The sequence below is a fragment of the Stegastes partitus genome, unplaced genomic scaffold (genome assembly GCF_000690725.1).
Source record: "Stegastes partitus isolate 25-593 unplaced genomic scaffold, Stegastes_partitus-1.0.2 Scaffold3629, whole genome shotgun sequence".
NCBI lineage: Eukaryota > Metazoa > Chordata > Actinopteri > Pomacentridae > Stegastes > Stegastes partitus.
In genome coordinates this window covers 35,370-49,916 of record NW_007581360.1, presented here as the reverse complement: position 1 = coordinate 49,916, position 14,547 = coordinate 35,370, and the positions used below count along the sequence as shown (strand labels likewise).

Genomic DNA, 14,547 nt, shown 5'->3' with positions numbered 1-14,547 from the left:
AACTCACTCCGGCTTGCTGCGTCATCAGTCATGTGACCCGTTGCATCATCCGCGTCACGACGGACGAGCTCTCGGTGACAATGTGAGTTGCGCAACGTGAAACTCCCTGCCTTCCCACTCATGTCATTTTAACACACCTAGTACTACAACCGCAAGAGATAAGCACGTGGTGAGGTTATCAAACTGGCTTTTCCTTTTGATTCTCTTCCCAAGAAATCATAGAGCTGATCTTTAAAGTGCAAAGTACAGCAACTGGGATTGCATTTATAATAGAAAAAAAAAACACATCCTCTGTCAAAGTGCTGAAAGCAACAGAAGGGGAAGTATAGTCACCTTATATTCTAATTAAAATAACTGTCTGCCCACTTGCTTTCTCTGATCTCTGCCCACACAGGATTCATACAATCCTCTGTGGTCCTAACAATAGGAAGCCTGCAAATCAGTAGTGACAAGGGGGTATTCTCACTATGACAAGCTGTGAGACAGAGGAAGGCTTAAATAAGAGAGTGTCAGAGTTCAGGCCGGCTATGAAATCTGATAGCCTATCATTTTTCAGACAGACACAGACAGATGGGAGTTAATGGTTACCTTTTCCCACTGACGACCTCGAAGCTTAACGGCACGTAAAGCACTCTCCATAAACCTCTGTGTGTGTGTGTGTGTGTGTGTGTGTGTGTGTGTCCCAGGAACGCACCAGTTTCCAAGATACTGGCACCGGAGCACCAAACACTAAGGAGCACCGAAGCCTAACACGCAAAGATGCTGAGTTCACCGCTCATTCATGCATTTAAAACAGTAGCTGTGTACCAGAATGTTTTTATATATTCGACAGAACATGTGTGTAAAAGCTTTATCAGTTTTATGCTCTATCTCGTACAGCACCACGATTTGCTTGTAATTGCTCCGTGGCTGCACCTGTATTTGAGGAATATTTGACAATCATACTCAAATATTTGCCTTATGCATTCCCCTGTTTTCAAGGTCTCCATGTATCCAAACAGCGGTTTCAGCTAAATCGTTGTGAAGGTTTCCTTCATTGGCCTCACTGACAGGCCTAAACCTGTTCCCTATCTATATTCTAAACTCAACATCAGGTTAGAATATTTTACTTGATAGTGAAGTTAGATGGCGTCATCTCAACTACAACACAATTTATAGGTTTTGTTAGCCTACAGCTTAAAGTTCTCAAGAGGTTTTACAAACATTACCCCGCCAGGTTGTTTTATGGTCACATCCAGTTTTAGCAACAGCTCCGTCTCCAATGTGGACCATACTGAAGCCCTTAACTCTGGTCACCCAATGACCTTTGACCCCGGTGTCCATCTGAAGAAAGTTATTTGGGTCTACGTGGGAGCTTGCGGATGCTTGACTTATTTTTGCTTTACTAGCCAATCAGCAGTAATGGAAGCAAGTATTTAGCGTCTGTCGTGACACAGACAAAAAATATGCACTTGATTTCCCTTTCTATTTCTCTTCCTCCAAAAATGTGTTTTGCTATAGATGCCTTATTTCTTGTCCCTACAAGCTTGTGGAACCGGTTCAGGTGGAACATGACACTGAGCATTGCAGCACTAACTCCTGAGGGTTCTTCTTTGACCTTCTGTGCCTTATGTATGTCAGTTGGATAAAATATTCTGCCATAATGAATACATGTAAAAGCTGAAACACCACAGTTTAAAAATTAAACCCTAGCAGGTAAATTAGCTTAACTGCCACACCAGCCAATATTAGCTTACTGATATATCCATATCAAAATACTGTGTGTGTCTACTGATATTAACAATAATAGTTTGTTGGAAACTATTTGTCCACCAGAGAGCACTGTTTATCGCGGTGTCCCAATCTGTGTGTATTTTACCCGATTTGTTAAACAATAAAATTGTGTTTTGTTTTTTCATAACAAATGTTTAAGAATGTAACGTTTAGAAAAATATTATCCAGGTTTATTTTTGTTAGATATAATAAGTCAATATTGATACATCGGTATCAGTGTCGACCTCAAAAATCCACTATCAGTTAAAATACTCGTAATTCTAATTTCAGTACACTGTGGTTCTAAGATGTTGCTTTCAGGTGTGAATGTAATCTCAGTGAAACATACACAAATAAATATAGATTCAAACAAGCAAACATCCATTTTGCTTAGTTTTACTTCTTAAAGTCTTCAATAGCAAATCACTGGATTGTTATTAATGATCTATTAATGGCTAAACAACATTCAAATGTGGAAACTGGTCAAGATGGAGTTTCATTTTACCCTCCTTATCTTTAACAGTAAATCTTAAAAAAAACAGCTAAAGGTAGTTTTGAAAAAGAAAATCTATGAAATTAATAGCTTAAAGCATCACATGTGTATAGTTCAGTAGAAAGCACAGAATTTCTTATATCTCTCAATTTGGATGTTTTGTGAAGTGATTGCTTTGGGATTAGCAAAGTACTCCATCTATATATTTATACCTACACTTGGAAATAAATAGAGCAGACGAAAATAATGTCAGCTGAATTGTAGGAGGGTAGAGAGCATTACATGCCATAGAAAACACTCAAGTGCCTTGAATTGGATTGGATTGCAGTACTTCATTTACTTCCCACCAGTGGAGCTGACTAATGCCTGTCTGCTGCCCATTAGCTATAGAAATGGGATGGTGAATGATGTTGCCAGGCAACCATACAGTCTTGGTACAGTTGGAAACAAAAAGGTAAGAACAGAGAGAGCTGGGTGATGCTCGTCTTTGTTTTACAGTACATGGAACAGTCATGTTCAGTGAATCATTTCCACACTGACTTTATCAAATGGTGTGCCTGCAGCTGCACCACTGCCCCATGTTTGACCTCACAGCTTCTGCTAATACTTCATGATGCCTGGAGTGTGGACTGTCATGTACATCAGAGGAGAGTATCTCAGGTGTTGGGCCAAAAAAAATTATCGTCTGCCAAAACCCAATTATTCAATTTTGATGCATGTGCTGTGGAAATTCTACAAAGAACAAATTCCCAAATAGCAAGTGTCCATCAGAGCTGTTGATTTCAATACATCCCTCATGCCTTCTGTTCCAAAGGTATAAAGTCTCACTCAGTCTTGTAGGGAGGTTTCTGCCTCATAGCCTTTCCAGCAGAGAGAAAAAGGTGGGCGTCAGCCTCTTGGGGTTTTGTTTAACTGCTCCACTAACAAGGCACTCCAAGGCCTCCTCAGAATTATTTGTGTGGGCCTTCAGGAGACAAGATAAGGCCTCCTGTGTCCTCCAAGGCATCAGGGTCAAGCTGGCCTTCCTGAGCACAAACAAGAGTGGATGAGAGACAAACCTTTACAAGAGAAGGCATGCAGTCAGTATATAAAACATGCAAAACAATAATATAACTAGTGTCAGCAGTAAAATTTAGTGACACCAGTGAATTATAGAGTTTCATCACAACATGTACAGTTGCTTTAATCTGGGTCAAACAGTCATAAAGAAGTCGTCTGTTTTGCAGTTATCCTTAGGCTGTGTCTGAATTATTTTAGCTGCTGTATGCCCTACATTAGAACCGATCCAGTTCTTTTTACAGGTTGAAATTGCTTGAAAGGACCAATTCCACTCGTATAACACAGTTTTTCACTTGTCCAAAGGGGATTGCAGGCCATGTACTGTGACTGAAACGCTATAAATGCATCAAAATGACTTGATTTCATCCGCAATGTTTCTATTTTAAAGATTATAGCTCATAAGATAATTGCATATATAATATTTATTTTATGTATCCGTAAATGATGTTAATCACACTGTAAAACATCATTAGTTGAGTCAAATCAGCTCATATTTTCTAGTTTATAGAAATATATGTGATTTGCCCATTGCTAATTGAACTTGATGACTTGAAAATATAAAAGCATGAATTCTTGAGGCATTTTGACTTAAAATCATGAGATGAATGAATGATAAGGTCAACACATTAAATTAAGTTTATTCCAGGATTTATTATTAGAGAGTTAAAACTTCCCAGAGACTCTTGTTCTTTGTAGTTTGAGTAAACAAATTAAACAAAATGTTTAAGTGAATGAATAAGTGGGCCTGTGTGGTGGCCATGGTCATTTTTTTTGATAAAATAGTTTTGAAAGCCGTGTTTCAATTCCTAAAAAGGAGAAGAATTATTTCACTTGTGTTGTTGTATTTTCTACTGTGCGGTTATTTGAAGACATTAAAATGTTGACACTACTTCCTTAGTTTCTCTGTTTTTGTTGTTGTAGTAGTTTGGAATCAAAATACAGAGTTCCCCATTTTGACAGCAGCATCTGTAAATGAAAAGCTGCCTCAGGATGAATTGCACTAGAAATGGCGTCATCAGTTCTGTGGTTGATTTTTTTCTGTATATTGTTGTGAGGAAGTTAATGTTTATAGAACTGTGTCACATTGGGATCCCTGTTTGATTTCCTAAAAGTAGAAGAGATAAAAAAAAAAAAAAAGCTTGTGTGTTGTATTTTAGTGTATTTTCCATTATGTGGTTACTGTGAGACATGAAAATGTGAAAATGTTGACACTGCTTGTGTTCTTCAATCTCTCTCTTTTTTAATCTCTCTCTTAATCTATTTTTTAATATTAAATATGATAACAACAACAACAACAACAATAATAATAATAACTGGGATACCATTATTAGTACTCTGGCTGATTGCTCTTTATTTTGTCTTCTATATATTACAGTAATATATAAAATGTTGACACTATTTATGTTCCTCAACTTCTCAAGTTTAAAAAAAAAATCTAAATAAAAGATGTTTTGACTGTTAAAAAAAATGTAGCTTGAGAACAAATTCTTCTTGAGATGGAGTCATTAGGCAAAAAAATACTTTTTTCATGATTTGCTTTAGTGAACCATTAAAATTATTAATACTATTTAAATTGAAATTGTGTGGTTACAATATGTACTGTTTTGGTTGAATAAATTAAAATGTTCACACTACATAGCTTCTTTTATTTATTTATGTATGTAGTTATTTATTTATTTATGTATTTATTTATTTATTAACTCTCAGCTTGCTCCGGTCACTACCATAGTCTGTGGCCACTGGTCTCTTCCGGCTCCGGACTCCGCGCGGCTCCATGTCCGGGTTTTGTGCGCAGCCTCTGTGCGCAGCCGTTTGATCCACTCCGGCGATTTCTTCCCGCTCAAAGCCGATCTTGCTGCAGGGAGGAGCGAGCGGAGTGCAGTTGAGCTGAGCCGAGCATCACAGCCCCGCATTCAAGGAAACGGGCAAACACAGCACTTTTTTCCCCCACTTTCCATAATGTTCTAGCCTCCGTACTGGACGAGTCTCCGCCGAGAAGAAATAAATACCTTCCACGTGGATTCCTATGGACGCAGCTGGCCTCTGAGCAGCTGGGAATCTGAGCCCAGTCAAGGAAAGACCCCCTCAATTGTTTCCTGCGCCAAGAACTGTAAAGACATGGTCATCACAGCGCATCTGTGGTAAGGAAATCTGCTTTTTAAAAAATGATTATCCCAGAGCAACATTAAACCCAGCGTTGGTTATTGAGACTAAACATTCAGCATCCTATCAGCTGATTTAAGCTATGCAGCTGCTGCTCGATTCAGCCCCTCAGACTGAGACCCCAGCATCCTTTTGTATTTGCATCCTGAGTGAATCACCGAGGACCAGTCAGACATGACCACCTAGCCACCGCTGACTGAGCTAGCTGCTGCTAGTCAGGCACCATAATCCTCCAAAACATGCCAGCATCCTACAGCATCCAGCATCCACCGAACATGCATCCTCCAGCGGAGCCATGAAGCAGCCAGGCAGCCAACTCTGTCACCGACTGCGTCACTGACATTTTCACCTTTTTTTATTTTTTTTATTTTTTTTTTGAACTGAGCTGCAAGGTTTCCCCTCCACAGTCCCACCGGATCAGTGTCTCATGATCCACTGGAGTATTAGTGAGGATACATGATCTCCACTCATAATCTTCCTCCTCATCAGCTGGTTTGTCAGTGCTGAAAAGCCAACTAATTGAAAGTTAGCCAACTTCAGTCACTCACAGGGGCTGCTCCACAACACCACTCAGCCTCCTGTTTTTTTTTTTTCTACTGAAGGTCAGCCAGTGACTTTGCAGTTGTTTAAAATAGCCTCGAATCACATAAATTAAAGAGCAGCAGAGGAGACCGGAGAGCTCAATGGCATCTGTAGTTTGTAGCTGACATGCTTTCTTGAATGGATGTTGCTTTGATCAGCAGTGATTATCGATTCCCTGATAGATGGCGGCCTGAAGAACCCTCCTCCTGAAGGTGTCCCCGTCCCATTTAGGAGGAGATCTTCGCAGAGCTTGTGTGAGCCAAAGCAGAGGCCAGACTCACTTTGATGAGCAAAATAATGAATTCAGTCATTAATATTTAGCAAAACAAACCACAATAATTGCTGCCTTTTGCTCTGTAAACGAGCTGACACATCCATGCACAAAGCTGATTGTGAATTAAAGCAGCAGCCAGACTAAAATCTGGTTTTAAATACTATGGCTCATGTATAGTTGCAGATAATTCCATCATAACCAGAGTGTCATTTGTTCATTTTACTTTAAATTGTGTTTTTTATTCTTGGTTTGCTTTCCTGGGAGCATAGTTTTTGGGATCATTGGTTTCAGTTGTAAACATGACACCAGATTTTTTTTTTTTTAGTTCCAACACCAAAATAACACTTTACACTAATTAATTTGCAGGAAAATCAAGAAGTTTCCCTTCACAAATGCTCTTTTAGAAGCCAACAAAGTGAGCCAAACAATCTGCTGTCTCGACGCGATCGCTGCAGGGAGACAGTAACAAGTTAACACATCGCGGTTTATGAGAGGCAGCAGCTGAGAGGATCTTAACAAGAATTCAACTTGCACTTTCCAAGTTTGTACCAATATGGGCACGAGTCAGACAGAGCCTTAAAAGTATTGCAGTGTGTGATTCCCAGCTCTACCTAGATGATGTAATGTGTGCAGCGCGGGATAAACTGGCTCTGTCCAGTTGGTGTTGTTACAAAAAAAAAAAGAAAAAAGGCAGGCCTAGTTTAAAGAGATGCTCACTTCTCCCCAGATGTCACACAAGCCGTACATCCATTTAGCTGCGTATTGTACGCTCAGGTAAAAGGTCAATCGATATGCATTATTAGCCAGTTGTAAATTCAGACAATACTTGTCCTCCAAGACCCTGTAATATAATATAAGGACATGAGTCTGCTTTTGTTGCCCCACTTTAATTATGCAACAGAGAGGAGCAACTTGGTTCACTGTGGAGTGCTGGTCAATAATGTGATATTGTGTTCCTTGGATGTGGTGACAACACAAACTGTTACAGCACCAGTTAGCGTCATGCTTCATCGTGTTACATGCTTGTGTTGAGTGATGCCATTAACGTCCGTGCTGCTTTGTGTGTAATGCGCATTAAGAGCAGCAAACATGCAAAGTGTTTTCTGATTGTTTTCTGATTCTTTTGGGTCTTGCGGTTCCTGGCGTATCGGGTGCCTTGAAGTCTAAAGTTTATTTCCTTCATCCCTCTTAGATCTCACAGAGCAGAGCATAGTGGGATTACCACGGCCCTCTCTGGACAGCTTTGCTTTCATTTGACCCACGTCAGGACGCATGATTGTCACTTCTCTATTCGCGATATTCTATTGATCCCTGAAGGAGAGATTTGGCTTATTCACTTGGCACCTCCCTCGAAGGTCACAGCACATATCCAGCCACAAAAAAAAAAGCCCCGGAGCCTTTAGGAATGTAGCACCTTGTTCAAGATGTGTCAGTGGAGCACATTGTTGTATTTGCAGCTACTTGAAGTTGGTGGTACTCACTCTGTGACAGCTGGAGGGACTTATAGAAGAAGAACATTCCACCAGTAGTGTTTTTTTAAATGATCCTTAAGTACTATAACTGTGTTCTCAGCCTTATCGCACCATAAATAGTGCTCACTAGACCCCACCCATTAATAGAACTCCTCAGAGAACTACTCAAAAGTTCACGTCAACATCCTGTCTTTGGGGTTTTTTTGCGCTTGAGCAGCACAAATATTATAGACTACCAACCCATTAACATTCAGCAAACTCTTTAGTGCCGTTTTAATATACCACCAGTGGAATTTTTGGCATATCTAACAGTGTGAAATGCTATAAAGTTTCTCATTCGCTGAGTTGATGCTCAGATACGGAGGGAGACTAATTGTGTGCTCAGCTGCCAGAGCAGTGAGTACAACCAGATGATCTTCAGTGAGGGCAGCAAACATTTAAAAAGCATTTCTGAACATATTAATTTACTCCTATAGAGATGCCACTCTGTACGTTGTGTATATGTTGCAAATACGCTTCTGCTGTAAACCACAAACAGTCACGGATGAAGCCTGTGTTTCATTTCCACCCAATCATTACGGATGTTTACTCAGCTTTTTTTTTTAAAGTGTCTCCAGAGTGTAAATTAATGAAGCATGTATGAATCTTAAATCACAATATTAATTTCATAGTATCTCTCTGACAGTTTTCATCATTACTTTTGAATGAGAAACTCTTCTCACATTTGTTTGCTTTTCTGAAGCATGAAATGAGACAAACAGAACTTGGTTTTGGGTGAGGGAAGTGAAAGTAGTTTTTTTTACATTTATTTTTGCTTATGAAGACATTTCATGGCTGTGGTGCCACGCGACTTTGAGCTGTAAACAGTTTTGAGGAAACAAGACGGTTTCCACGAAGAGTTCTTTGTTGTGTGTGATGCATCGGCACAAACAAAGAGGTTACATCAACCTCAACATTAAAACCGCTCTCCTAATATTGTGTAGGTTCCCCATCGGGCTGCCCAAAAACCTCTGAACCATCGGGCCGTGAACACAGTCCCTCCGGAGGTGTCCTGCGGTGTCTGGCACCGGGGCTGTGGCAACGGATCCTTTGGGTCCTGTGGGTTGTGGCTCGGCCTTGTTCCGGTTTATCTCACGGCTGTTCGATTGACATAAGATCTAAGGAGTTGAGCTCTTGGTTGTGTTCCTCGAGCTGTAACAGGGGGCATGGTTCTGCTGGGTAAGGTACCACAGGTTTTGGGGAGTGCTGTTGCCATGTGGGGTGTGTGTGGTCCGGAACAATGTTGATGTGGTCGATACGTGTCAAAGCAACATCCACATGAATGTCAGGACACAAGGTTTCATAGCAGAAGAGTGTTTTTTCACTTCACCTGTCAGCGCGTGTGAAAATGTCAAAGCAGAGCCCCGATATGTAGCATTAAAGTCAACTATTTTACGCACCTTAATGCCATCACCATTCATGAAACATCCACAGGATAGCATTCTGTAAGGATGAGCTGTTTGCTAACTTTAGTGTGGATTAAAAAAGATCTTGCAGGCCATCAGAATTCCGCAGCATGTTGGTGCAGTTAATCATAAAGTAGTCACCTTCTCCACTCTCAGTTAGAAAAATATAGATTGATGCACCGATGCTGCAGAGCACGCAGATGGGTGGGACTTGGCATGTGATCCAAAAAGCACAATCTAGTTACTGGTTCCGTTCAATAGTGGAAGCAACTGAGTGTAACCTAGTTTTACTTTAATCAAACATCGAGAGTGTCAGTGGCATTCTGTCGCTGTGCGTAAGGGTCATGAATGTGGCGCATACAGTCTTTAGCTGCATCACACAATTGGTTTTGCAATACTGCTCGTTCATTTTAAAACACTAGCCTTCCCCAAAATTCTCTCTTGCGACACTGACCTTGAGCTGAACGCAGAAATAGAGAGGTGTCAGCAACAGTTTAGGATAATTCATAACTTTATTGCTCATCCTTCTGTCCCAGAAATGAGCTACTCATTCACTTTGACTTATTATCAGTTTTACTTTAGACCTCAGGAAGACTTATTTCCATCAGCCGGGTTTGTTCTAAATCACGTGGACGTTCGTGTCAGGTGGTGGAAGATCTGTTGCGCGGATGATTCAGAGGGTCATTTCAGAAGTCAATGTGTTCATTATGTTTAAGTTGGTGACATTTTATTGCGTCTTGAGGCATCTGGAAAATGTCGGCAGAAGGGTTGTCCCCTACATACTAGTGCTATTGTTGCTGTACATAACTGAAGGACCCTCTTTGTCTAGTAGGATCTTGAAACTTCATAACCACAGTCGATTATTCGAACTTGAGACTCGCAAACCCGACTCTGAGAACGGGAGTTGAAGCGCGCAGGGACTTGACATAATATCGGAATATGCTGTTTGATTCGTACAAGTAAAGCATTTAAATATTCATGATCATTTGAGATCAGTTTTTCTGGGCTGACATTTGAACGTTTCATTCCCAGGAAGACAGCTTTCTTATATAATACGTAATACTTTTTGTGTGAAGCACATCAAAGAGTGTACCTTTATTTTTTAATTGAGGTACTCACTCGGTTCACTTCAGTCTTTATTTCCCCCGTATTGGAAATTTAGCTGCGGCATAGCAGAAGCAGACACTCATCTACCATCACTCAGAATACAATCCGTCAGCTAGATAGGGAACATGCAGAAGCAGTAAACACCGTAAATGACAGGCATACACAAACAAATAAAAATTCAAAAGCAGAATATAACAGCGAGGTAAAATGAGGAAGCTCTGAGGCTCGAGTGGCTTCTTCTTAGAAGCATTGTGGTGGTGTTAAAGTGCATGGATTTAAAAAACTGGATAAAAATTAAACCTTGCGTCATCATTTTTATTTAACAACCAGAATTCTTTTTGGAGACGGCATCGTGTTTGATTTGAGGATTGTTGCTGAGGTCTTGACCAGGTTTTTTATTTTAAATTATTTTTTAGTGGTGTCACTGTGTCATCCACGGTGCATGGTGTGCCTTGTCTCCCTGCTTAGACGACCGTAATCATGGTGCCTGGATTTAGAACAATAAGCTCGTGACTAATCAGGTCCTGATCAGACTTTCCCCAACATGAGAAATGGTTTCATATGAAGCCGTCCGTTTAAACAGGAGTCAAACAAACGGCTTCACGTGTGTCACATGTGTGATGTCGGTGCTTTTCTTAGTTTGTGCACTCTTGGCCACATGATTTGTTCACACTACAAAACCTCTGCAGTGATCAGTTCGTGTTTTCACAAAGCATTATGAGCGAACAATAATTGGCGGATTTAGTCAGTAAATACTGAAATTATTCGGACTATTAAAAAAACGTGTTTGCAATATAGAATTCACATTGACAATGGTGAAATTACATGTTCTGCGAGAAGGGGGAAAAAAGTGAAGTGAAAAAAATTGCATGTTTTCACTTCACTTGTGCATACAGTAGCTTTATATCTGCTTTCATATCCGTCTGCCTTTTTCACATGCTGATTGGTGGCAGTGTAGGTCTTTAATGTCAGTAAATGTCACTGAAAATACTCTGAAACTATAACCCGCTCGGCCAAAGATTAACAGTGTATTGAAACTTTACACAGAAAGCACCCATCACTTCTGCTTTCTTATTAGGTCAAGGAGAGTGGATCTAATAAATAGGTTAAGTGGAGTCCACTATCTGAATGGACTTAGTGCCTCATCTTACAGTAGCTTACATCCTTGTTGGCTTAAGACAAGACGGGGCAGGGATGATGACGTCGTTGAAGGATCTGAATTATAGATTATAGTGTGTGAGCATGGAGCACGGTTGCATGTGATTGCGCATGCTGCTGTTGTGTGCAGAGCTGCTCGGTGGACTCCGAGGCTCCCTGAGATATGGGAGAGCTCAACAGAAACATCCTGTAGCTGAAACCACAGGGTGTTCGAGAGCTGCATACAGTAGCTATAAACACAGAGTGTCTGTGGCGTGACATATCACTGCCTGTGGCGGAAGGGAGATAATCCTGCATTGCCACACAGTTTTATGCACCTGTCTTTGAGAATGTTTTCTTTAATTTTGAGTGCTAAAATGCAGAATAATAATGCTATCACAAAAGCGTATTGAGCATACAGTATGGGAATTTAGCAAGATGGTCTCTCATTTCTATATTAACTCTATTTTGGACCCCAGGCCATTTGGTTTAGGTGATGGGTATCGTTTTTTTGTTTTTGAAGATTTTTTTTAAATATATATAAAAAGAGGGACATTTGTCATGCATGTGGAACCAAAAATACGTCAACTTATCAGAAAATTTATTTAAAATAGTATAAAAGTCTATAATGAATACCAACAAATATTTTGCACATAGTTCTTGGGGTCCAATGGACCCTGAAAGACTGGGTTATCTACAAGGTTATCTACAAGAACTTCCTGAATAGGGTTAATGTATGTACCCCCTGTATGGGGGTTGATTTTTTATTATAAGTCACCAGTTTCAATTGTATTTAAGGTTACAGTTATGCATAATTAAAGGTAATTAAAGGCGCATAACAGTTTGTTGCCATGGCCCACCTCAGCTCCACTTATGCTCCACCTCTTTTGTGGATTAGTTATGAGTCAGGTGCTGCAAAGATGGCGACAGTCAGTGCGTCCATACTGAGCTTCAAAACTGCCGGTTCAGGTTTCATCCATCTTTATATACAGTCAGTATCCAAAACCCATGGATATTGAGTTTACACTACCATACACAATAGAAACCTAGAATATCGTGACAACTTAGAGGCTGTGATCAGGATGTTTTGCCCATAAAATATTCCAGCTATTTATAAGTTATTAAGATAGTTGTAAGTGTTGAATAAATTGACTAACCCTTAAAGTGACTAGCTTCAGGATTTACCATAATACTGTGTTATACACTAACCACACTTAGGCTGAAATCGGCTCGTTCTGCCATCAGGGGAAACACTTTAGTGTGATCAAGGTTAATAAACAAGTGAAACATTGTTTTTCTCTGCATGTGATTTATTAGGGAGCTGCTCTATTAATATGATATTTTGCTGTCTTTGAAGGCTGCGTCTCCGTTGGAGTATGATGGCTTGATCTAGTTAAATAAAATAAACAGTGAATGTGTCTTATTATTTATATTCCCATTACTTTGTGGAGATATTCCTTTGTGTAAATATTCTTCTCAGTCCCCAAAAGTCACATTATCGCCGCTGAGGTATTTGTTCAGAACTTATGTTTGCCCTTGTGAAGGTCCAATAACATCCTCAGCGTCTCGGCTTGTTTATGTGTTTGTTTTCTACTATCTCGCAATCGATGTGTGTTTTAACGGTGAGACCTCCCGAGAGCTCAGACAATTACACAGCACCACTGCCGGCAGTGTTATGGGTGTCAGCGTGGAGCAGCACAGTGCCACGACTAATGATGAAAACGAGCACTCCCTGCTGCTCTCTGAACATAAGGTTAACCAGACATTTTGAATCTAATGTATTCACTCAAAATATGACTCCGCCCTCGCCGTCTGAGGTTTTAAAGGTTAAACCAGAGGACGATATTATTCCCTTAGCTATGGCTGGTGCGTGTGAGATTGTACGAGGTTGCTTCAGCCGGTCTGTAACCGTTGGAACAGAGCTGATGCGTTCTTGTATTGATTGGGTTTCCTCACCTAAATACGATCATTATCATAGAGGTAATTAGATGGTAAGGGATTTATGTTACAGAACAGTCCTGTGGGATGATTTCAATCTTCTGCAGTGGAAGTAGTGACTGCAGTCATTAGTTGACAAGGTAATTGCCACATTTCCTAATTGTAAACAGCGATGCACAAAGATATACTGTTTGCTGTTTAACATAAATATGCCACGCAGTTCGAGGCTCGACGCTGTGTTGGTTAAAGCTGGAAGAGTCGATTAATTCATTTGTGTATTGACAGAAAATGAGACTGGTGACTATTTTAATAATCAGTTAATTGTTTCAGTCGTTTATTAACAATTACAGTGAGAAAATTCAGTCATAATGCCAGATGATGCCAGATATCACTCACTTTTTCAACATGATCATCAACAGATTAACTGAAGATTATTAATCATCAGTTGCATCCCTAATATACCTTCAATTTGGTTTCCAGATTATTCAGTGAAGTGCGAACCCCTTGTTGGGTAATCCTGAGCGACACCGACCCCACAGCAAACATAATGAAAGGCTTACCCAGTAATGCACATGTAATGAGAAGAATCTGACAACCCTATGCTTCAAAGAATAGCTCAGGGTGTCTTAACTGAGCATCTGTGAGTCAAATTACCATACGGAAATTGACGGAGGGTACTTCTGAAAGCCTTGGAGAGGCTAATTTCAGAGGCTGGCAGCGCGGTCGACTGTCTCTGGTGTAAACAACAGCACTGTGATGCAATGAGGAAGGTGAAGTGGATGCGATAGTGTAACTTCCTGACCCTTGTGTTTCAGATGAGAAGCGAGCAGTGAGCGTGAGGAAGTGTCAGAGGATGCTCCTGATCTGTGGGGCCCAGTGCTGAGGGAGGTCCACAGAGCCAACTGGTGCCCACCATGTCTCACCACCACCACCAACACTACCAGCGAGGCCCCCACGGCCGCACCATGAGCTCTGAGGACAGGAGCTCCATGCCAGTGAACAAGACCTCCACGCCGGTTCACAAGAGCGCCTCCTCCTCGTCCTCTTCCCAGCGCGACAGCCGGCAGGTAATTTTCAGAGGGGCCGCAGCAGGAATCCATCTAGAAATGGATTTTTGGGATGGCG

General features: G+C 40.7%; 1 protein-coding gene across 2 annotated transcripts in view; it reads left to right on the top strand.

Annotated features, from left to right (window-relative positions):
• The first annotated feature begins 5,044 nt into the window (after window positions 1-5,044).
• osbpl6 (oxysterol binding protein-like 6) overlaps window positions 5,045-14,547 on the top strand; it is a 44,720-nt gene continuing 35,217 nt past the window's right edge. Inside the window, exons 1-2 of one of the 2 annotated variants that reach the window (XM_008306198.1) lie at window positions 5,045-5,445; window positions 14,238-14,489. In XM_008306198.1, the coding sequence (XP_008304420.1) occupies window positions 14,337-14,489 (153 nt within the window). In that variant the 5' untranslated portion in view covers window positions 5,045-5,445; window positions 14,238-14,336. The remainder of the gene's footprint in view (window positions 5,446-14,237; window positions 14,490-14,547) is intronic. The other variant, XM_008306199.1, reaches the window with a different exon arrangement.